Below are 24389 nucleotides of genomic sequence, written 5' to 3' on the forward strand. Positions count from 1 at the left end.
AGCTGCTGACTGGAAAAAATGAATTGGCTGTTTTCTTCTCGTATTGTTCACAGACAAGCGCCGGTGGCTTTCCAGCTCCTGTTTCCCTTTTTCCCAGCCTTTCCTTCACCAGAGACATTTTAAGATTGTGCCTGAGTCTGACTGATGAATGAATATTAGCAACATATACTTACGAAGACGTAACCGACAGTTACATCTCTGCAAGCCGAGCTTGATTTGTAGGCTGTCTTTCCCAGCCCCATTAGGTTTTAACCTTAGATTTAATCTGTAGATAGATTTTAACCTTAGATTTAATCTGTATGTAGATTTTTTTTTTTTTTGAGACAGAGTCTCATTCTCTTGCCTGGGCTAGAGTGCCGTGTTATCAGCCTAGCTCACAGTAACCTCAAACTCCTGAGCTCAAGCGATCCTCCTGCCTCAGCCTCCCTAGTAGTTGAGACTACAGGCATGCGCCACTGTGCCCAGCTAATTTTTTCTATTTTTGGTTGTTTGGCTAATTTCTTTCTATTTATAGTAGAGTTGGAGTCTTGCTCAGGCTGTGTATATAGATTTTTAACCTGTGATTTTCCACTTGCTTTTGGTCCTCTCTGGTGAAGTTACAAGTGTTAATTAAAATCTCCAGTTATCCAAGTGGCCATTTTGGCCTCTGGATCGGTGGCCTTCAGGCTACAGCAGGATCTCTGTTCCACCAAGCCATGCAAGTCAGGCCATGGCCTTGAGTAGACGGCCAAATGGTCCTGTGACTGTAAGGGAGTCACTTCGCCTCTCCTACTCTGCACAAGGAATGGTGGGACTAGATAAGGAATAGGCAAACAACAGCCCAAGGGCAAAGCTGGTTAGGCTGTTTTTATAAATAAAGTTTTATTGGAACACAGCCATACTCATTCGTTTACATATCATCTCTGGATGCTGTCACTGCAAGGGCAGAGGTGAATTGTTGCAACAGAGTATCTGGCCTGCAAAGCTGAAAATATTTATTATTTGTCACTTTACAGAAAAAGTTTGCTGATCCCTGGACTAGATGATCTCTACAGATTTCAAAGCCAGCGTTCTATGGCTTTTGAACTTGTGACAATTCTTTTGCAAAAGCTCCTAAAGTAACTAACAAGGGGCTAAGTAGAAAGGGCCTTTTTCTCCCCTGGAGAGGTTAACATTTCAAAGCATGCTTTGAGATTGTTGAACTCTACAAAGGGTGGGAGCTTATTTTGCTGTACTTTTACAGAGTTTATTTTGCTGTATGTCTGTATTTGTTTATTGGTCTGATGGCTCTGGCACCCACGGTGTCTTCCAGTTTTGGAAAAAAGATACCCCAGCTGTATAGGTCTGACTATATTCAGTGGCATGGGTCAAAGTGGGACAACCCATTTGTACCCACTTGGAAGAGAATACTGATTCCTCTGCTTGATAAACATGGCAGGAAAGGGAGCCAAGTGCTGCCCTCCAGAACCTGTATGGCTGCCCAAAGCCCGCCCCACCCCTGCTGTGTCTGAGCAGTGGGATGGGGATAGCCACATGTGGTGGGGCAGTTCACTGGGCTGTGGGTAAGAAAAACAGGAATGGGTTCTGAAGATGCCTTTAAAAATGCAGACTAGGAAGGAAGTACTCTTTCTCACTTTCTTCCCCAAAGCCAATTCAAATAAGGTTCTAATTTACAGAATTTACATCCCAGTGAAGTTCCTCATACACATGTTAGTGCATCAGATGCATAATAGGGAACGCAAAACACAGAATCAATGGTCCTCTTACCAGGGCCACCTTGGCCTACAAAGAACCTTTGTGCAAACTAGAAAAAGGTCCCTCCTTTGGGTTGGTGCAGAGTTTGACTAATAGCTTTGGGTAAAGAAAAAGCCATTCCTTTCTCTGGGCATCTGTCCCTGGGCAAGCACACAGCTTAGCAAGCCAAGCCCAGGCTAGAGTGCAGCCCTGGCTAGATTGCAGTCCCTTGACCTGAGGCCTTTGTGCAGGACAGAAGCTGGACTCCCAATGCAGAGCCCCTCCATATATCTGGGGTGTTAGAAGTCTATGGGGTCCTCTCACCGGGGCCGGGCTGGCCAGCAGCAGGTTAACTCTGCTTGCCCTTGGTCTTTGAGACCATAGCTGGTTGGGCTAGTCCCCAACACACCCCATCATACCTGTTCCCTTCAGCAGTGCCACAGGGCTGGTGTGGCTCCAGTCTCAGGGCTAGAGGATGGGCACCCCATGCTGGAAGGAGAGACCTGGTCCTCCTGCAGGCTCTGTAGGCCCTGCTCTCATTCAGGTACATACTTTGGAGAGCTCTGGCCCTGGCTCTTCCTTACCAATTTCTGACCTAAAACTGGCTCAACTTAAGGTATGCACGTGATTTTCCACATAGTTAAATCTCAAAGGCAGTCCACTAGCAGAACAAAGAAATGTGCTCAGAGGTCCAGAATAGACAGGCTCGTGGTGGGGGAACTGACCTCACTCTCAAGGCATTGGGTTACACGCTGCGCAGTGTGTACTGTGACGACATTCCTCCAGGACACCCCTCCTTGTCAGAGTGGTTTTGAGAAGGCTGTGATGACTCTCTGTGGGTGAAACAGTGTTGTGGTCAGATGTGACTTCCACCCCACAATTCATGCTGGAAATTGTATTTGGGCCAGCCATGTGAGCAAATTTTGAAAGATTCCTGTCCTACCTGCTTCATTCTGCATCTCTCAGCAGTTCCCAGTAGCTAAGAGGCTAGAGGAGTGGGAAGAAAGAGGCTGCAGCCCACAGCAGTAGAGGACTCAGTATCTACTTCCAGGCCGGTTTTCTTGGTTCTAAAAGAATGCTGGGAGCAAGAGGGAATGCAGTCCTTCATTATTTTGAGTCCCTGAAATGTGCACCATGCTCAGGAATGGTGAGAGTCCTGTGGCCATAGCACTTCCCTCTCTGTAACCTAGAAAGATGCAATCAGGAAGGTAAAGGGCGGCACATGTGTCAGTGCTGTTGCACACACTATGGGAAGGGCAGTGGTAGCCCATGAAGCTGAGCCAGGGACAGCTGGGTACATCAGCACGGGACCCAGGGCCCAGGGCCCGAGAGAAAGAAGGCTGCCTGCTGGCAAATGTCTCCAGTGCCCAAAACTTTCTACTCCGAATCACCAGGCACATGGTGCCGCCCCACACATTGAGCTGCGATATCTGTGCCAGACGTGGGCTTGGGAGCCGTGCTCAGCAGGGCCCTTCTAGTGGAACTCGGGTGCGCCCAGAAAGGGCCTCTTTCTCTCCTATAGTCATTAGTGATACAAAGCATATGTTGAGATTGTTGAACTCTACAAAGAGTGGGGGCTTACTTTGCTGTATTTTTACAGAGTTTATTTTGCTGCTCAAGCCTGAGCCCTCAGTGGCCACAGAAGGCACAGAAGAGCCCCCAGGGCTGGCAGTGTGCTGTTGGCAGGGCACTGGCCTGTAACCAAATCCCACTTTGCCTTTACCACATGCCTGACCTAGGGCAAGTTACTTCCTCTCTCCAAGCCTGTTTCTTCATGTATACGGGGGAAGAGACTAATGGGATCTATTTCATACATATGATTATTGCTTGGATTAAAATAAAGCTATTTTAAAAGCATATTATAAGCTGTAAAACAGCAAGTATCAAGTTAGTTCATTCACTTATTCAGCAAATACTGGATACCATTATTGCCAGCCACTAGTTAGACAGTGACTGCAGGTGGTCCAGGCCCCTGTAAATAGAAGCTATTCAATCAGTGTTTGTTGAATTAAAGTGAAACAGGAGTTGCTCAGTATGTGTTTATGTAGCTCTATGATGGCAGCGGAGTGGTGGGAAGAAAGGACACTCCCATGGCTTGAGTTCTTACCATGTGCCTGGCACTGTTGTCCCAGAACAACCACTATGGCCCCACCGGAGAGAAATAAACAGAGACTCAAGGACTTTTCCAGACGCACAGCTAATAAGTGATAGATCCATATTTGAATTCAGTTCTCTCTCACTCCAAAATCCACGTTCTTTTCTCTTAATCACGTAGGGAATGATCACCAGGTGTTCTCCTCACCCCAGAATGACAGCAGAACATTTCATCTCTAACCCATTTTTCTTTTCTCAAGTATCCCCTAAATCAATGACCCAGGCTAAATCTCAGCCAAAAGTGATCAACTCCGATTCTAGGCCAGAGAGTAGGAATCATGGGAAATCAAAGCAGAGGCTGTATCATCACAAGCCAAACCCCATGTTCATAGGGTGCAGGTTTTAGGAAAACAACAGCCTTTAATGCACGCTCGAAATTCCTTACGTGGTAAGCCACTGTGAGAAAAATCTCACCCAAACAATGTGCTCTTGCCAGAGGGAGGGTGGGTATCTTGTCAGGCATAAAGCAAACCAGCGGGGACCCAGAAATCACTCTAGGGAGTTGTTGGTTTCCCCAGAAGGTCTAGCTTTTGAAAATAAACTTAACAAAGGATTTCATGTGCCCCTCCACCCCCTACGCAGGTCTGGATGCCTCTCTGGCCTCTAACTCCTCGGGGAGGGGATGGTCATGGAGTTCCTTGTCCTGTGTCAGTTCCCAGCTCAGCATTGATGCACCCTTTTCTCAAGTTTAGCAGCAAATATTTATTCTGATAAAGTAGGGTTAAAAAAAAAAAAAAGAAAAGAAAAAAACCAAAGAAACCAGATAGATTATTGTCTCGGTTAGTCTCCAAAAAACAGTCCCTACAATTGACAGTTGTTGCATAAACTTAAGAATAGATCCTTAGGAAGGAAGGATATTCATTTATTCAGTCAGTCAGTCAGTCACTTAACAGAAAATTAGCATGTTTCTGTGTCACTGAGATGTAGCCCTAAAAAATGAACTCCAGTGTTTACACCCCAGGGTTGGGAGAGGGTGGGGTGGTCTAAAGAGCTGCATTTAAAGCTCGCAGACCCAGGGCACCAGAGCCAGCAACACTCAGGGAACTCCTGCCTGCAGTGCTCAGGAAGGCAGCCTGGCCTTGGGGCACAGAGCAAATGGTGGAGCCTCTGGCCGCCCCCACCACTCAGTTCACAAAGCCTCCCTGGACCTCAGTGAGGTATGAGCCACCAAGCTCCACCCAGGGGTGACCACAGAAGTAGAAAACTTGAATACCAAAGACATCAACTGGCAATCCCAGTTGATGTAGGAGTGCTTTGTTCCAGAAAGCAGAAATAGGACCCATGGGTGGGCGTCGTAAGGGGACAGATTTCAGTTTAGGAGAAGGAAGAACATTACAACTCCTAGAGATGCTTCAAGCAATGGGTATTCAGGCAGTGTACAGCTGCCGGAGAATCACCCCTCAGAAGTGCTGTTAGGGCAAGCCCTGCCTTGGACAGGATCCTAAGGTCTCCACCTGTGAGTGTCGCTGATTAGCACCAAATGAGTGGCTCGACAATTTGTGTTATGGAGCCAGGAACCACATGGGCAAGCAAGAGGGAAGTCAAGTTCATCCCTTTTGTCCCTTGTTATCAGAGGCAGGACAAATGGCTGTGGGCTGGGCTTGGCGGCAGCAGGCTCTGTGGAGGGCCTGAGGCGTAGGCCAGGCATTGAGGATGGGTAGGTTTTGGGTAGATGGCGGGGGCCTCCAACACGCTGCACAGCCCAGGAAAGTACCCTTTGCCTGCAAAGTAAAGGGGCTCCTACTTAGTTGGCTCCCAGACTCACAAAGGGGAATTAATTATTGTTTGTGATGCACTTTAAGATCCCCCGATGAAAGGCCTTGTATAAATGTAAATTGTTATTATTGTCATTAAAGGGGCTAGACGTCTGGCCTGCTGGTTAATGCCCCTGCATAGCTCTAAGCAGAAAAGAAAGCAAACTTGAGGCAGAAAATTTGCTCTGGTTGTTCCAAAACAAGAGCAGTAAGAAGGAGTTGGCCCAGGGCTGTGAAAGCAAAGCTCCCTAGCTCCCACCCAGGGTTAGCATGCAGCTCTCTGCTCTGGGAGTCAAGTGTCTGTGTCCCCTGAGGCCAGGGCCCTGCTCAGATGCATTCCTTCACCCCTGCAGGAACCAGCCCATTGCTAACACAGGAGCCATCCATGAATGTGTAGATGTTTTGTCGTCTGCTGGTATGAAGAATAGAAGGCCCATGTCCAAGATGGATACTGGCCATCATTTGTAGGGCCCTAAGTCAGATCTGGAGACAAAGGGGAGATACATAGAAACCTCAGACATGTGCAATACCTCTGATGATGCTTATTAAGGCTCTTCAGAGAACCCCTCTAGCAAAGCACAGGGAGAGGTCATTTATTAAATTACTGCTTCCACTTAAATTGTCTCTGGCTAAAGTGGTTGGATTGATACCAAAGCAATAATAATAATAATGGATAATAGTACATTAGACCTAGCAGTGACCTCAGAAACCATCCCTTCACTTTACAGATGAGGCATCTGGGGCACAGAGAGGTGAAGTGGCTTATCCAAGGTGGCATCACAAGGGAGAAACAGGCTGGAGTCACAGCTCAAGCCTCCCATCCCGAGTCCACAGTTTGACTATGTCAGGATGATAATACCTCCCATTTTATAGCATTTTGCAGAGGTATTGCTTTTCAACAACCCTAGGGAATTTTAAGATGCCATATGACCTTTACGTTAAAGGAACTTTCTGAGTACCCTTTGCTCTTCTGAGGCTCATTGTTTAGAGAATATTCATGGTGCTTCCCATGTCTCCTGGGTGGACTATGTGTGCCCTTCCTACATTCCTTTTCCTTCTCCCAGGCACTCAGGGTAGCCATCATTCTTCATTAGGGTGCCCTAGTACCTCCAGGAACCACATGGGCAAGCAAGAGGGAAGTCAAGTTCATCCCTTTTGTCCCTTGTTATCACAGTCATAATTCTACTGAAAAGCTACCCAATGCAGGTCCCTACATGAGGGTTAATGGGTACCAGTCAACATCTCTAGACACACAAACCTACCAGAGGGAGGACCATTTGGGGATTTTGTAAGAACAAATGTAAGGGTGATGGGGTTGGCAGTAAGTAACTCTTGAAATTCATCACTGGGATGTTGGCAATTCCAGGAAAAGTTTAATGAAAGAAACTAAACTACAGCTAAAACAATGTTTGGGAGGTGGAAGACCACGATATCAAAAAATTTTAGAAATCATCTATCTTACTCCCTCATCTTGTAGGTGAGGAAACAGAGGAGTGATTCAGTGTCACATGGCAGAGCCAGAGATGGAGCCCAAGTCTCCCAAATCAGTTGCCATCACTCTTTTCACCACAGTGTGGAAAGAATGTGCTCTTTGGAGTCAAGCAGCTTTGGATTCATAAATAGCATTGCTACCGATTAGCTGTGTGATCTTAGAAAAGTTACTTGGCATCTCCGAATCATAGATTTCTCTTTGGCAAAAATGGAGTCTCTTACCTGGTGGTAGGCCCATGAGGAGGAGTAAATGCAAGGTAATACAGAGGAAAACAAACAGCATGATAGCCAGCACATAGCGGGCACTTCCCTTCCTTTATGCTTGTAGCTTCCACACCTTTTTTTTATTATTATTATTTTACCACAATCCACAGCAAGATATTTATTTTACATCCTAATCCAGTGTATATAACTGAAACAAAAATGCCACAGGTGATGCGCCCTGATTTTATTTCACTTTATTTTAATGCTGGTCGGGACCCACTAAATGGATTTTACAACCCACTAATGGATTGCAGCCCACTGTTTGAACAAGCCTGCTGTACACCACGTGTGGATGGCATTTGTCCATGTTGTGTGTATGCCCTTCCTTTCCTTTCCTCCCTCCCTCTCTGTAACTGGCAGCTGTGGCTACAGAACTGCCTGATGATAGTATATGCATAACCCAGAGCTGGTGCAGAGTGAGGTGAGCCCTGTTGACTGCAAAGCAGGTGGATCTTCCTCCTGTATTTCCTCTCCATCCTCTCTTGTGCATGATTTGAGAGAACCCATAAGGCTCTCCACCTGCCAAGGTTCAGCCCCCTGCCAGCCTGCATGGAACTTCCCCACACCCCTGCCCCAGTGGAGCCCACCTGACTTCCCATTGTGAGAATTCCTTTCTTCACTAAAGGCCATTGTCTGCGAAAGTCCATTGCACCCCAGCAGGGAGGGTGAAACTTGGGCATCCTCTCCCATTGAGTTGTGTCTTCCTTGGGAAGTGCTGCTTTTCTGTCCGAAGCCCAGGGAGCCCAGTGTCTGGGGCCTTCTTTCAGCTATGAGGGCGATTGGGGTGAAAAGAGGAGGGACCGTGGCTGTTTTGCTGCCCCTCCCCCCAGATTTTCAAGAGCTGTCTGTAAATACCCAGCCAGGAGGTGCTGGGGTAACAAAAAGCTATGCCCAAAAGCCAGCAGGCAGGGGCCTGAGGAGCAACCTCTAGATGCAGAGATCTAGAGGGAGAAACCTGATTTACAACCAGGCGGACAACAGTTCAAAGCACTAAAGAGACTCTCGATTATTTTGTGTCCCCAAAGAGTGGATTTTCTAAGTGTCCTCTCAGTCCTTTGGGGGTCTGGCACATCTGGAGGCTGACACCTGGCAGTGCTGAGTGGAAATCTTGAGGCACTGTTCCAGCTAGATGTGACTTAGGGCCTGGACCCACATTCCCCAAGGTCAGCTCTGCTGGTACCCTGAGCACTTCCTCTTGGAGGGCCATCCTTTGGTTTTTCCCCTTTTGCTGACTAAGAGGTGGAGGGCAATCTGTGATTTTGGTGGTGACTCACTGCCATCAGACAGGCCACCAGCTTCTCCCCAGCAGGTAAGGTGCAGGAGTCACCCTCTTCCTGGCCGGGACTATGGCAAGACCCCCGCACCCTGGGCACATCCACATGGCCATTGTCACATCATGGTCTGTGCTGAGCTCCTGCTGGTGCGGCCCTGGGCAGAGCAAGCAGAGGCCTTGCCCTCTGAGCACACCAGGCAGGCACAGGCGGGGGACCAGGTGAACACAGGTCTGGGGCTCTGCTCTGGTTCCCAGGCCCCAGGCAGCACCACATTGCTTAGCCCCCCAACCCATTTGCTGGCCTCAGCCCCAGCCCAGCCAGATGCACCCCATCATCCCAGCCTTTCCAGTAGCCACACGAGCACACTGTCATCTTTGGCTCTCATCAAGCAGGTTATGAAGAAACAGCATCAGCCTGAGAGGAAGGAGGTTGGGGGTGGGAGAGACTGGCTTGTACTCTACCTGTTAGCTCTGGGGCCTTGGATCAGCCTCTTGGGGCAGGTATTGATTTATTTATGCACCAAATTGGCATGTGTATCAGAGGGACTGTCTTAATTTCTCAGGACCTCAGTTTTCCCTCCCTTGTAATAATTGGACTGTATGACCTCTGAGGTTTCCTTCTGTTAGAAAATTCTATCAATGTAAAGTTCATCTTTAAATAAGCCAAACGTTTACATTTGTTTGAGGAATGTTTGTTGAGCTGCTGTGTGCTGGGCACTGTACTCAAGGCTGGGGTTGCAAAGATGGATGAATATGGCCAATGTGCCTTTCCCTTAGGGAGCTTACAGCATGTGTAGGAGAATGGTTGGCACCTAAGATGGAAGCCCAGAGGGGGAAGCCAGCCCTGTGGCAGAGGAGGCTCAGGAGCCCATTGGGACTACCCTGTCCCTCCCTCTCATTCAGCCAGCCGGCCCTCCCCTCTCCCCCCACTCCCTTCTCACGTGCTGCTCCAGGGGATGCCAAGCGAGCAGAGACGCCTGCAGTTGCAGAAACTGGCTGCAAACCGCTCCAGCCCCAAAGCAACTGGCCACGCTCCAGAGGGCCTCCTCGAGGGCCTCAGAAGGAGAGAGAACTGCTCCATAATTTTGATCACTTTAGTAAGTATTTAAAAATACCCTGTAATTTAGCAGGAACCAGATTTTATCCCAATAGTCTGATGTCTAGAAATGGATCTCAGTCAATTGTTGTTGAAGTCCTCCTAAAACGGCATTCGATTTAATTCAACACATACTGAGACCACAGTCTCAGCCTTCTCACAGGTGAGGAGGCAGAGCTGTATAAGACACAGTCTAGACACCGACCGAAACATCTCAAACACAAGGCAGACCACAGCTGGGCCCAAGGTTGGAGGCCCCGCATGCTGTGGAATTGAGCAGAGAGGAGACCAATTCCAGCTGAGGGTAAAGGCCTCTGCCGGAAGCTGTGAGCATGTGATATTATGCTCTTGATGTGATATCAAGCCTTTACATCTCAAGTCTGTTAATTTCCTTGTTTTGCAAGCTCGGACCCCCCGAAAACAAACCAGGCCTGCTCAAGGGTTGGCACGTTTAGCAAGACTGTGTATGTGAACCAATCACAACCACTTGTTTGTTCCCAAAGCCCACACCCAAGAGCCAGGCTGCCATCGCCTGCGGCAGAAATACAAAACAAGCTCGCATCGTGCCAGTCACTTGCCCACCAAGGCACCCACAGTTAGATGATGGTGCCTTTGGGGGGCTTGGGGTAAAGGGCATTGAAATAGGACCAGGGCTTTTTGTAGAGAGCCTGTTGTAAGGGTGACCCTTTGACATGAGGAGAGCAACCCCAAGTGAGTCAGTATTTACAGTGGCGGTTCAGGACAATGAGGGCAAGGCAAGACCACGAGGCATGATTAGCGGGACTTGTCTTACACTATTTACAGGACTGCTTTGATTTGCAGACCACAATCGGTTTTCATATGACTGATTAAAAACATGTGCCAGTTGAAGTCACAGCTGCAGAAGAAAACTGGAAAAAGTAATGAGCCTTAGATGTTTGGAATTGCCTCTATTTGCAAAAATGACCTCTGACTTGATTTATGTCCTTGATTTCCTGACAGTTAGGGTCATGTCCCTGAATCACTTCTCCCGCCCTGATCCACCCCACCGCCGCATCGGCCTGACTCTAGCAAATATCATAAGGCTCATCTTACAATTGTCCAAAGAAAAGGATTTTTGAATCCCAGAATTCAAGTTCTGTTTTGGAAGAAGACGATTGTTAGGCTCTTTCAAAATAAAAAGTCCCAAGTAAAGGAGTCTAAAGGCAGTAAGACCACAGGGTCTTGTCCACATGACGGGGCTCCGGTGGCACCAGCGTTGGAGTGACATTGGGCAGGTAACTTAAACTTCTGTTTTCTCTCCTGCAAAATGGGGGGCACAATCGCTGCCACACTGTATGGCGTGGCAAGTGCCAAGTTTGCAAAGCTTAACCTGCTGTAGGTGGTTCCCTCCCTTTCGCCAGAGTCCCCAACCACTTTGGGCTGTATATTCAGTTTTTGTTTTCATTGTTTTACAGCTATATTGATTCAGATTGTCAGATGTCAATCTTATGGATTTTTATTCTTTTGAAAAGATCTATTCAACAAATTGCAGTAGTGAAAAACTCTTATGAGGAGACCTATTAAACAAAGACTCCTCCCAGCCTCCAGCCCAGTGCTGGAGCGTTTGCCCTGCAGCTTCCTGCCTCAGCTGTCTTCAGCCTCCCTAGAGCCCTTCCCTGGAACCCATCAGTTACATAATTCTCCAGGCACTGCTGCCCCTGCCATCTCGTTATGAGCTCTCCAGCTCCCCAGGCCCTAGGACAGAGGACAGAGGGATGGCCGAGAGGAACAGGACTTCCTTTCCTCCCCAGAATGGTACTCCGCTTGGAGCTCTGCAGTGTTTGCTAATCCCGCCCCATCGGTGAAAAACTTCCCAGATGATAACAACCACTGCCACCACCTTTCTAGCACCACCAGCAGCCACTGACACCTGTGATGTGGTGGGCCATGGGCTCGGGACTCACACACACTCCTGTGCTCCTCACAGCCTCCCTGAAAATAGGTGCTAGTGTCTGAATCTAACAGATGAAAAATCAAGACACAAAAATGTTAAGTGGCTTGCTCAAGGTCACGTGGATGACGTCCAGACCATAACTGGGTGGCACTTAACGATCATCAAGTATAAATCTTCCTGTTACAGGTGAGGAAACTGAGTCCCCGTTCTGGATGACATAACGAGCCGGGACCTGGCCTAGAGCCATGACTCTGCTGCCTCTCGGTTCAGTGCTCTTCCCTCTTCCCCCACCGCTTCCCCTTTCCCATGCACCTTGTCCTGGGCAGAAGGGATCTGTTTGAGAACTGGGCCGGCTAGCACCCTTGTCGTGACAGGCGCAGCCATGTGATTCTTAAACACCCCTCTGGTTGACAGCTGCGACCTCATTCCTGACGGAGCCTTTGACCAAAACCACACCCAAGGAGCACACTGGCAGGTCTGGGCAGAAGACGAGTGAGCGCCTAGAGGTGCCTCTGGCTGCAGAGCTCACCCTTCAGTCGCACAGTGTGCCACGGCAGCCCTGGACTGAACTGCAGAAGACACAGAGTGTCCTCCTGACTCTGGCGGAGTGCTCAACGCTGGCAGCGGCCATATCTGTGCCTGCAGCTGCCAGTTCAATATGATAATTGAGAAGGGAGGGCCCGATCCAGGAAGCCACAGGGAGAAGGATGAGCTGAGGGCAAGGACCCAAGGACCTCTCTTTCCACAGGACTTCCCTCTTCTGCACTCACACATGCTTCTGGCTGTTTCCAGAGACTCAGAGTCTCTCCCACTTAGGCCCGCCTTGGTACCCATGGTAACAGTTGACATCTGTTGATCATCTACTGTGCCAGGTACTGTGCCACATGCTTACTTGGACCATCTCATTTAATCCTCACAAGAACCCTTTAAGGTAGGCACAATTATTCCCACTTTATAGATGAAGAAATGAAAGCTGAAGTCACTTGGGATCCAGCTAGAAAGGAGCACGGCCAGGCCTCGAGCCCCGGCTGGCTGGCTCCAGAGCCTGTGCTACACCACCCGCCCTGCACACCCTGCGCCTGCAACCTTGGGGTCAGAGGCTCAGCTCCCTGCTTTGTAGGTGAGGGAACCGAAGCCCAGAGAGGGGAAGAGATTTACCCCTGGCCCAAAGCCCAGCAAAGTAGACCCATTGTGCTCTTTGGTTCCCTGACTCCTGGTCCAAGGACTGTCGGCAGCCCTCCCCCGCCACGCCTGTGAGCTGAGACCGGGCCGGACTCCACTCCTGTCTTGAATTCATGCAGAACCTGCCCAGTCTTCAAGATTCATTCTCCTGAGACTCTTGGATTGGACTAAGGTGTGATTTTATGAAACCCCGAGCAAAGGGACTGAGATCAGTGAAGAGGGTCTGAACTTTATTTTGTCCTAAGGCATGCTGAGCTCTAATTTGGTCTAAAAATAAATTCCCTTCCAGCGCGAGTACAAGGAGGAGCTTGACTGCAGGCCCCACTTGGCCAGCTAATGGGGAGGTGAGGAGACCTCAGTACCCCGATAACCCACACTTTTAAAACTTACCATGTACTTTGTCTTTGGGTCAAAGATTTTTTAAAAGATGACAGATATCTTGTGCCATTAGCAATCTGTACTCTGGGCAGCTCTCCATTTTCTCTGATAAAAAGTGAAATAAATGAAAACAGTGCTTTAAAAAAATCTATCGATGGGTGGGAGCCAGTTGTCATTTTCCCCTTCCTCCCCCTCCCCCTCCCTTCACTGACTTAATGAGGATCTGAGCTGAGAAGCACTTGCTGAAAACAGCTGGCAGCATCATGCCTTTAAATAGCCCTCTCCACGCTTCCCCTTGGCGGCACGCAGTTTGCCCTGGCAGGGAAAGCCCAGGACAGAACAGGAAACTTTAGAACTTTCTGAAAAGAAAAGAGCTTGCCTTCAAAGCAGGCTCCCTCTTGCCAAGACCTTTTTGTGCAAGGAGCTTGCGGTATTGCAACCCCTTCCCCTAGAAGTTTCCGAGGAAAAACCGAGCTGATGAGATTTGCTTTAGGACCCACTGTGACTCTGGGCCTGGGGGCTGGCAGGGACAGGAGGCATGGAGAGCCCCCCTGGACCAATCCCAGCCCCACGCCAGGCCAGTGCCCAGGGCCGGCGGCTGCAGCAGCAACACCACGTGCCCATCAGGCACCCGTGGGTGCCCACAGTGTGCAGATGAACTGCAGCCTCTCCCCTTGGTATCCTCACCTGGAACTGGGGGAAGTGGGCACCACTCTGCCCTCCTCCGAAGTGGTGCCGGGTCGCACTCCGCAGCGCACTTCATGCAGGGGGGCCTGTGTGGCGGGGCCGGCAGCAGCCCGTCTCTGACCCTCTGAAGCACTTCGATGCTGCCGGGGAGAGAGCAGGTGAAACATATGTGAGGAATGAATGGCTCTCACATCTGGGTGGCAGCTGACAGTTGACAGTGTCCCTTCCCATCATTGTCCCCTGCAAGCATCACATCGGGGTGGACTTATCACCCCTACTCACCATAGGGGAACAGAGCCCAAGGCTTCCCTTGCCCTGCCTGGCCTCACCTGGGTCTAGGGCTCTTTCTACCATGTCACAGTCCCCCTTTGTGTATCAAAGACAATTGTGGCATGGTACCATCAGTGGGTAAGGGCTTTGAGGAGGTGAGTACCAGAGAAGGTGACAGTTTGGTTCGCTTAGGGCTGTGTTGATCAGTAGTGCTGCAGGAGGTTTTTATCTTTCTTTCTCACTAATCATTGGCAGAGTTTGAAATTTGAGAAAGGACTGAAGTTTTCTCGTCAGTACCTAAACATCACACCTGTCAGCTGTCTGGGGTTACTCTCTCTCCCGCCTTCTTAAACAGCCTATAGTGGACATGCTGTAACTGCTTCTTGCGAACTGGTTACTTTAATTAAAGCCACAACTGCTCGCTGAGTGCTTTCTGTGGACAGCATGCTGAGCCGGCTGGGGTCACTGAGAGCAGGATGTGCTCCCGCTTTCCAGGGGCCAGCAGCGTGGCCCAGCAGGCAGGACATGTGCACATGGAACAAGTGTCCCAGGAGAAGCACAAAGAGTGTCTGTGTGCAGGAAGAGAACCTTATGGTGACCAGGGAAGACTTGATGGGAGGGCGGGCATTTGGCCGGAACGTGAGTAAATCCCAGAAGGGAAATGGCACATGTGAGGAGGAGCAGATGGTCAGACTGGGACAGGCAGGTAGACCCTGGACCGTGGATGGGCTCAGGGGGTCTGTGACGTCCCCTGGTTGCATGTGACATGTGCATTAGGGGGTCTTATCTGTAGTTTTTCTGGGGAGAGGATCCTTTGCTTTCTTAGCTTCTCTCAGACATTGAGAGTCACTGAGTGCCAGGCTGAGAGTTTGGGGAACACGAAGGTCTTGGTCAGGGTGGGGACAGAGACCCGCACTCTAGGAGGATCAGTGTGACTGCAACAGAAAGGCGCGGTTGGCCTTGTGTCTAGGGGAGAGCAGGCTTCTGCAGCAGTGCTGTAGAAAGATAATGGGATAGGAAGCCAGGAGGTGTCACTGAGGATGGAGGGACAGGGAGCGGGGAGAGAACCGGGAGGATGAATTCACTGCAGGGGTTTAGGGAGAAGCAGAACCAGCTGAGAAGGAAACTGAGGGTTCTCTTACAGAAATACAAATTGGCTGGAGCACTTTCAAACACCTAGTAGTGATGAAAACAGTCATTTGGAACACACTGATTTGAATTACAGAGTGGCATGCAGGTCAGACTGTCCCCCAGGTGGTTGGAAATGCGGGACTGGAAGTTTGGGAGGGAAAGGAGGGCTGGAGACCCCGACTGGGGAGTGCTCTGCTAAGGGTGCTGCTGGCCTGAGAGCAACCGTGACCTTGCTCTGCTTGAGGGGAGTGGAGAGCAGGGAGGGACGAGCCCAAGGAAGATGGCACCTGGGAGTGGGGAAGAAGGTGGAGGGAGAGGAGAGAGAAGTAGGACACTTCCATGACTGGTCATGTCACAGAAGTTACAGGGAAAGAGCTTCTGGAGAGAGGAGCCAACATGTAAATGCTGCAGAGAGGCCACAGTAGATGCTAGGACTGAGAAAGAGCCAGAGCCTTCAAAGTGGCCAAATTGGAAAGAGGGTGACAGTTGACTTGATAGGTACAAGGACAGTCCAGTGTCATCAGTCACTGCCTTTGCTCTGACCCAGAGACGACTCCAGGGCCTGTTGTGCGGGGCTCTGTGCCCTACACTGCAGGGTCCCTGGTTGCGTCTTCGTGACTCCTGCGCAGTTTCTGTTCTTCCCTCGCTGGGCTGGCGGGTTCGTGTTGCTGCCTCCCACTGATGCGGCAAATCCGCCTCCTGCCTTTGAGTTTGCTCTTCCACTCCTCCCTCCACTCCTCGTTGGCTGCTGCTGATCTACTGGAAGCCTGGAGAGACAGGCTCATTAGAACCGTATTCTGAACACGACAGGCTGGGATGCTCCCCTTGAGGTACATGAGGCCTCTGTAGTGCTGAAGGGGACAGATCTTCTTGGTGGCCCATCCTGGTTCTTGTCACTATTCTAGGAAGGTAAGATTGTGGAACACACAGACTGTGACTATGATTGCTTGGGAGTGGGCTGTGGGCAGCAGGCAGGCCTGGTGACCAGGGCACACAAGTGCCTCGCCTGCCTCTACAGCACCCCCCACTTTCTACTCCCCCTTTATGTTCCAGCAGGGCTTTGGTTCCCAGCTCACAACAAGCTTCTGCCCCTGCTGCGTCCTCTGCCTGTGATGCCCACGGTTCCTCCATAGATGCCCTTACCACTGACTTGGTGCCACCTATGCATCTGTCTCCTCCTCTAAACTGTCATCTCATGTGGCAGGTCCCACGTCTGGCTCACCTCACCACCCTGGGTACATGCCAGGCGCAGTGCGAGCTCAGCACGTGCGCATCTCCTGGTGTGAAATGTGGTCCTGTTTCTACAGATTAGAAACCGGGTACAGGAAAGTCCAAGTGGTCTTGCGCAGATCCCACCCCTAGTCTTCAACTGACCAGGGAAGGCTCTCTTCATAACTAGCCTGGCCTTCTCTCCAGGAGGCCGGACTGCATATGTGTTTGGAAATAAGTGGAGACCATGGATCATTTAGAAATCCTTATTAGACCCTCTTTGTCTATATGACGTCAAAGGTCCAATTGAGCGGAAAATGCAACCCTCCTGACATTTCAGTTCACTGAAACAACCAGGTGGTTGACTTGGACGCTCTCTGTCTTGTAGCTTGGATCAGCCCTTGTCTTTGTCCTGGAAAAGGGCAGCGGGACCTGAGTGCTGATGTCTAATAGGAAGTGGCAGCCAGCAAGGGCTGCGTACAGGCCCTTTAAATACCCGCGAGAGATACCACAGCAGTGAACTGCATGGACCTCCTTTGGAAAAATCCAGAGGGCTTTGCATCAGCAGAGAAGGAAAATCCAACCCAAGATACATGAACAATAAATAACAACTGTTCTGAGTTAGGTTGAAAGCTCTGAGTTGCACTTTTTTCAAGTTGTTTGTGCTAACCACAATTTTTTCTCCCCCTCTTTCCCACCAGGGCTTATTTCAAAACCTTTGTCCCTCAGTTCCAGGAGGCAGCGTTTGCCAATGGAAAGCTCTAGGAAACACCAGTCTTGAGCAGTGGCCAGCCAGACTGCTCTGTCCACATGGTGTCAGCACATACGGCCGCTTCCTGGAAGCCACTTGGAATGTCTTCATGGCAGCGCTCTGCTCACACTGCAGCTCCGCACAGCCCAGACAGCCCTGATTCCGCCAGACCCCGACTTGAGCTGGCTGGCGGCACCTGAATCCTAGAGCCCCTCACTTTCCGGGTTGCTCCCTCTTTCTTTCCTTTATTATATTTCCTAGTTGAAAGAAATAAACTCATAAATCACGATGCAGTAATTTTCCAGGGAAAGTAAGACGTCAGAAATGCACACACCCTTCTTCCAAAGCCTTTGTCTCTGAGACTCCAAGTTTTAAGATTAAACATCCCTTGGTTTTTTTTTCCCCCTGAAACTAGTATATTACGTGTGTGTGTGTGTGCGTGTGTGTTTTATGGCCCAACATTTCCCATTCAGATCAGTCCACCATTGGAAAAAGGAGTTTACTGAATGAGTCTGACCAACCTGCAGGGTTTCAGCCGCTTGCCCAGCCTGGCCCAAGGCTGAGGCTCAGGAGCAAATGGGTTCTAGCACCACCCCCACCCACCACCCCACCCCTGTACCACCCCACCCCTGTACCACCACCACCACCACCCACCACCCCACCCCTTCACCTCCCATATGGGCACCATGTGTCCAGTGCATCTTACCCAGTAGGCAGTCATTAAAGTTTGGTGAACACACCAATGGCTCTGTCCTTCTCTCTCCCTGCCCCCACTCCCTAGGCTGACAGGAGAGCTCTTTGGGCTTATGCAGCACTGTGTGAATTATACCCGAAGGACAAAGGGTGGGTGTCACGAGTTAATCACTGGTATGCATCTGCTGTCTGGGCTCAGGCCTGGCAGCTCTGTAACCAGCCAGGAACAGAGCGGGGCAAGATACCCTGAACAAGCTCCATCTTTTCCAGACTTAAAGATTATTGGAGCCAGAAGGGACCTCAGAAGTTATCTTGTTTCCACCCCCACCCCCATCCTCCCTTCAGTGCACAGAGGAGAGAACTAAGGCCCAAGGGCTAAAGAAGCTCTCAAATTAGAAGCAAATCTGGGAATTGGAGCCAGGGCTCTTTATACCATCACACAGCTTCCCTTAGCTTAACACAAGTTGGCTACAGTCAACTGGACCACTTCACAAGATTTACAGTGGGTTTAGCATGGTGCCGTCCTGAAGGCTTTCGACACAGGGAAGTAGGACCCGCAGGTGAGAGAAGCCAGAGCCAACCTGAGTGCTGGCTCTGCCACCAGCCGGCCTCCCCATTTCAAGATCTTCTCCTCGGCCCCTCCTGCGGGCACACACAGGATGTAACTGGGCCTCTTACTTGTCCCTCAGTTCCCCTCGTGACTCTTGGATCCAGTTTTACCATGTGAGCCTGCAAGGGAGCTGGCTTTGGGCACCTACTGGACGCTTCTCCTTCCTGTGTTTCCCAGCACCCAGGGATGTCCTCAGGAGGCTGGAAACAGCTTGGCCAGACCTCCCCACTTGGCTACGAGCTGGAGGGCTGCCCAGCTCTGGTTCTTTCACCGGCGGGTACTTTGTCCCTGCCCTGAGACCTCGGGAATTCCCAGGGCAGAGAACAGGCCAGCGCCTGTGTCCACATCCCAGCTCTGCCGTTAACCAGCTGTGCGAGCTCGAGTAAGTCCTTTCCTCTGGGCTGGACTGGATTATGGACTGGGCTCATCAAAATCACCCAGGGAGCTGTTTTTAGGAACTACCGCTCTGGTCCCCACTGCGGGCCTGTTGAATCAGAATCTCACTAGCTTAGCCATCTGGATTTTGATAAAACTCCCCAAGGTGATTTTTTTGAGCAAGTGATCATGACCCACTAAGCCAGCCGACCACTCTGGAGTCCCTTCTGACCCTGAGCAGCTGACTGCCCGCAGGAAGGTGCCCCTGGACTCAGGGCAGCTGTGTGCCGTGCTCCAGCCCTCTCCCCTGGTGTTCCCCCTAAGGCTCCATGGCACAGTCACTTAGGATTGTCGGCCAGCCTCCCCCAGGAGCTGACCGAGGCTTGCTTCAGACCCAGGAGGGGTTTCCAGTGCCAGTCCCAGCAGAGGGTGTTTGGCATTGTTGGGTGGGATGAGGTCACATGGACTGGACCCTCTGCATTTCAAACAGCCATTCAGCCGTGATGACAGCCAGCAGTGGGCAGTGTGACCTGGGAATGCTGCCCTCCTGCCCCTGCTGGCCTGTAGGGGTCCCCCAGTGCTCAGGCTGGACAGTAATCCGTGAAGCCCCTGCACGTCAGCGAAGCAGACACAGTGCAACTGAGACGTGCTGTCACACCTTTGCAGCAGACTGGGATGTAAGCAGGTGGGTAGGGTGGCTCCTGCTCCAACAGATGAGGAATCAGGCGACGAGGGACTGGGTTACCCATGACCACCAGCCAGTCAGTGCCGGAGTCAGGACTCAGCCCAGGCTCCTGGCCCCAGATCCAGTGCTGCTTCTCATGTGTATTCACAACCTGGTAAACAAATCGAGACTTATTTTTTCTTTCCCAGCGAAGGGTGATGTACTAAGTATAGATTTGTGAGGATGGAGATGATACAATTTTTTTAAAAGGCTTTCAGCTCCCTTGCCACAGGGTTGAGGGGATCTGGGTTGATTTTCTCAGGAAGAACTCAACAACACAAGGCAACAATAACCACTTCATATTTCAAGCGCCAGGGATTCAAACACCAGAGTTTGTGTGATTTTATCTCTTAACCCCTGACAGCAACAGCAGCAAGTGGCACTTGTAAATGGTGAAGGTCACCTGTATATTTTTAAATACTTCTTGCTAGTTCAGCCCATCACCGAGCATTATACCAGCACAGAGTGCAGCCCAGGAATAATTAGTAAATGGCTATAAAATGCTTTGAAGATGAAAAGTGCCGTATATGAGGGCACATTATTATTACCCCATAAATCCTGTCTCCAGCTTACTCAGCCCTTGTAATTTAAGTTGAATCTTTAGCTTAGCACTGACAAGGAAAAGGACTCAAATGTGTTTACTAGTAATACTTGGATATGACGGGGCTTTCCTGTGGGGCCCCAGGGAGGAGGGACAAGGGAACCTGGTCTGCGAGTGGAGTTTCAGCTGCTTCCAGAAGCCCCGCTTCCCGAGGACCCCCCGCCTGCAGCCCGATGCTGCTCTGTTAAAACCCGTTTTCTGCTGGAGACGTGAACTGGGAAAAGTGTGAGCTTGAGGATGAGAGAGACTTGTATTTGAATTCTGACACTGCCCACTTAGTAGCCGGTAAATATTTAACAACGAGGTCCCCTGTGAGTAAAAAAAAAAGAGGGGGACCCTGATTTATACGTTTTGCCAATTTCCATGGTGTAAAGACTCCCATCATGACCAATTCCAAGCCAGCAAATGAGGTCACTGAACGCAGAGTGGGGAGGAGGGGGAGGGTCATTGTGGGAGCTTCTGCTGAGGTGAGCCCGCTGCAGTGTTTGTCTTAATCTGAGCTTTGCTATCCTCATCTGTAAAATGGGAATAAATACCTACCTCCCAGGATTGTGAGAAATAAATAAGAAAAGTGCATAAAGCACCAAGTATGGTGCTTGTCACACAGTAACATTTAAGAAATCGCGGCCATTGTTATTGCAGACCAGAAAAAGGATTTTCTGATGTTGACTTTGGCCTTTTTCTAAAAAGTCAGAATGCCCCTGTTAAAAAGTCATGCCAATGAATGTGGCCTTTGGAAGAGTGACCCTGTCTGGATCACCAGGAAGACAAAATGATTAGTCACGCTGAATTTGAGCGAATGAGACAGGAGATGTGTCTGTGGGAGTTCCCACCCCCAGCACCGGTCTTGCTTCAGCTGCCGGCAGGACTCAGGCTCAGGCAGCGCCTGTTCATCTGCCCTGGCCCCGCGTTCCCACAGGCACGGCAATCAGAGCAGCAAGTTCACTTTTGCCTTTGACTCGGTTTCAGTTCCCGACCGCTACAGACTCTTGTTTTGGAGTCAGCTTTGCCAAAGAAACGGCCTCATTCGGTTTGCCTCTTGCTGGGGTCTATAAATAAAACTAGCCCCAGAACCTGCCCCAGTTCATGGGGACCGGCCTGTCCCACGGTTCTTAACGTGAGTGTTAAGAACATCACAGAATGCTAATAAGACATCTAGCTCTATTAATAGCATCGTAATTGATTCACTGGTGCTTTTAAAAATGAAAACAAGAGACACCTTCAGTCTGTGCATCTCGAGTGCGTACGTGCAGTGCCAGTGAGTCCAAGTTAGGGGAGTCGACCAGATGCCGGCTAGAAATAGGGTGCTGGGTGCACATTGTCTTGTTTAATCCTTGCAACTAAACGAGGTCAGTGTCATTGTCTCCATGTCACAGATAGAAACACTGAGCCTCAGACGTTAAATAACTTACCCAAGGACAGGAAGCTGGGATGTTTCCTTACTCATTCACCCACCCTACCTTCTCTCCCTTCCCCTCCTCCTTCCTTCCTTCTCTCCTTTCCTCCTTCTCTGTTTTTTTGTTTCACAAGGCAGTGAGCCAGGTGCCTTTGTTTATTTCCATTTCTGTTATCCAGCTTCCCCAGAGGAGAGGGATTTATCGAACATCTACTATGTACAAGGCCTTGTGTAGGACATTTATACACTTGTTTTTGCCACTTTCCCTGTGAGGAGAGGGGCTTGGAGGGGCTGGGCCTGGCCAGAGCACGCGGGGAGGGAGTCGGCGCTGGTCAGCGGGGTCCAAGGCCAGAACTGCCACGGGGAATTCTGCACCAGAGGCACCTGCCCGAAAGATACTTAGCAGCAGTCTTTGTATATGTGGACAGGGGTACCGATATGGCTACACAAATATATATCAATAACAACTTATTTTCAGATGGTCGAGCCAGGGCCAGCCCACAGTTAGAAAAAAAGTCTGACTTCATAGTCTCAGGTTAGAGTCCAAAACACACTTGGTTGAAATAACAGCCTAATATCGGAGGAAAACAAGATGAAAATAGTTGTTACAATTAAGGAAAATTACCAAGGTATTACCAAAGACAGCAGGGTCCATGAACTGATTCCAGGTTAAATACGAAAGAACTCCAAGAGGCCTAAAGGAGTGTTTTCCTTCTACAGGGTTCTGGAATTTACTCCTGCACTGTTCTCTGATCCCTTCGGAAGGACCACACTTTACAAGTCTGAGAGGTCATGCTTGGGGTCATGATAAATCATGGCTAATCATGGCAATAAAATAGCCTCGCAGGCAACCCAGGAATGACTGGAATGACCCTCCCTTCTCTGGGCCAGCTGCCTTCACACCACCTTGGGATGAGCCCAGTGGCGTGTGGAGGGTGTGGAAGACACTCGTGTTCCTCCAGAACAGCCCACCACCCCCTTCTTCAATGTCCCAATGGAGCAGGGTCCCTCCACAGAAGTCTCTTCGTTCCAGAGATGAGCCAGCTTAGCAGCCACCCAAGAAAATTGATCCCTTTCGACTCCATGATCTCACTTTTGCCCCAAAACAGAACTTCCCAGCTCCCGGCCACCTTTGTGCAGGTGCCAAGAAGGTAAAAGTTAGGAGGGTGCCAGGTGCCATCTAGAAATGACAGCTGCCCTCTCCCCTCTTAGGTGCCATATGTGATGGTTCCCACGTCACCTTCTTGGTCCTCTGACCCTTGAGAGAACAAGGACAGGCCACTCCTGCAGAGAGCCAAAGAAAGGCATCAGGGCAGTTCCTGGGAAGGCCAAAAATTGTTTGAGTAAGGCGATGTCTGCCCAGTGACAGTGCCGCTGACCCAGTGTCAGCTTTGAAGGGGTCAGCAAGGGTACAGAAGTTCAAGTAGGCATGTGGAGGGATTCGACTTGGACTCATTTCACAGCCCAGCTGTGCACTGATGTCACGCCTGAGGACACGAGGTTTGGGGCAAGGGTCAGCCTCACACCGCCAGGTTGCCCTGGGGACAACTCCACAAGGGCTCGGTCCTTTGCCGCACACATGCACACACAGTCAGGGCATCACATGACTCTAATTCCCACATCCTGCCTCAATGCCCCCTCCCGGGACTGCATCACATGGTTCTGGGTGTACATCCCGACTCCGCTGATGCCTCTGGGTGTACGTGGGCTGCAGACTGCACAGCCCCGATGGCCGCCTCTGCCTGTCTCTCCCGCCACTCTGCTAGCCCCGGGACACCCAGGCTGCCCTCTGGGGTGCCTCCTCTGCCCCACCTGCTCCTGCCCCAGCCACCCGGGCCCAGCGGCCCCCAACCTCACCCCCGCCCACCGCCAGCAGCCAGCAGGGCTCAACCCCGTCATAAAATTAACTTCGGCTGGAGCCCTGCTTCGGTGAAACCAAGCCCTTGGCTAATTGGCTTGTTGTCAGAGTCGAGCTCCGTGGGCTCTGGAGCCAGCCTGCCTGAGTCAAATCCTTGCTCACCGCTTCCTAGGTGCGTGAGCCTGAGCAAGCCGCTTCATCTCAGTGTCCTCCTCTGCAAAACGGATGCCTACAACCTCCTGGAGCTGGCGGAAGTGCTCGGGAGAGTTAGGGCATCGGGTTATACGCACTGCAGCGTGTGCACCAGTGCCTGGCACGCAGTATAGTGTCGACTCAAAAAGGCCTACTTGTATGATTGTTATGATTATTGCCTTTTATTCATAGGCTTTGCCCAAGTTGACCCTTTTCTATTCCTGCCTTTCCTTTCCATATCCCTGCCCTTAAGTGTCAACTGACCAAAGAAAAACAAAAAAAAAAAGAATCCCTTTTTGCCTCTCCCATGTTCCAGTCCTCTTGTCGGTGCCACTACCGCCTCAGGTGTCTCCAGTGCCTGCTGCCGCTGTCCTACCTCTGGCCCACCAGGCCCCCTGCCCAAGGCTGTCCACCTGCGCACCCCACTCCTCTCCTGGGGCCCCCAGCGGGCCTGTCCTGAGCAGCTTGACCTGGGGTCCCCAACACCCAAGTTCTGTCAAGTTCCTAGGACCCCTCATTTCAGAAGATTTTGTTTATTAAGCTACACTTACTAAATAATCATTAATTTCCCCCTTTTCACCAATGACTCCTATACCTGCAGACTGGGGATTCCAGTGAGCACTGGGACCCCTCGGGGACCCCACTGAGTGGGCATGACTCCTGCCAAATCTA

General features: G+C 50.5%; 1 protein-coding gene across 1 annotated transcript in view; it reads left to right on the forward strand.

The window, feature by feature from the left end:
• BRE (brain and reproductive organ-expressed (TNFRSF1A modulator)) overlaps nt 1-17679 on the forward strand; it is a 415486-nt gene extending 397807 nt beyond the window's left edge. Inside the window, exon 10 of the mRNA XM_012652415.1 lies at nt 17219-17679. Within this exon, the coding sequence (XP_012507869.1) occupies nt 17219-17282 (64 nt within the window). The 3' untranslated portion in view covers nt 17283-17679. The remainder of the gene's footprint in view (nt 1-17218) is intronic.
• The last annotated feature ends 6710 nt before the right edge of the window (nt 17680-24389 follow it).

Source organism: Propithecus coquereli, unplaced genomic scaffold, assembly GCF_000956105.1.
Source record: "Propithecus coquereli isolate 6110/MARCELLA unplaced genomic scaffold, Pcoq_1.0 Scaffold39, whole genome shotgun sequence".
NCBI classification, from domain to species: domain Eukaryota; kingdom Metazoa; phylum Chordata; class Mammalia; order Primates; family Indriidae; genus Propithecus; species Propithecus coquereli.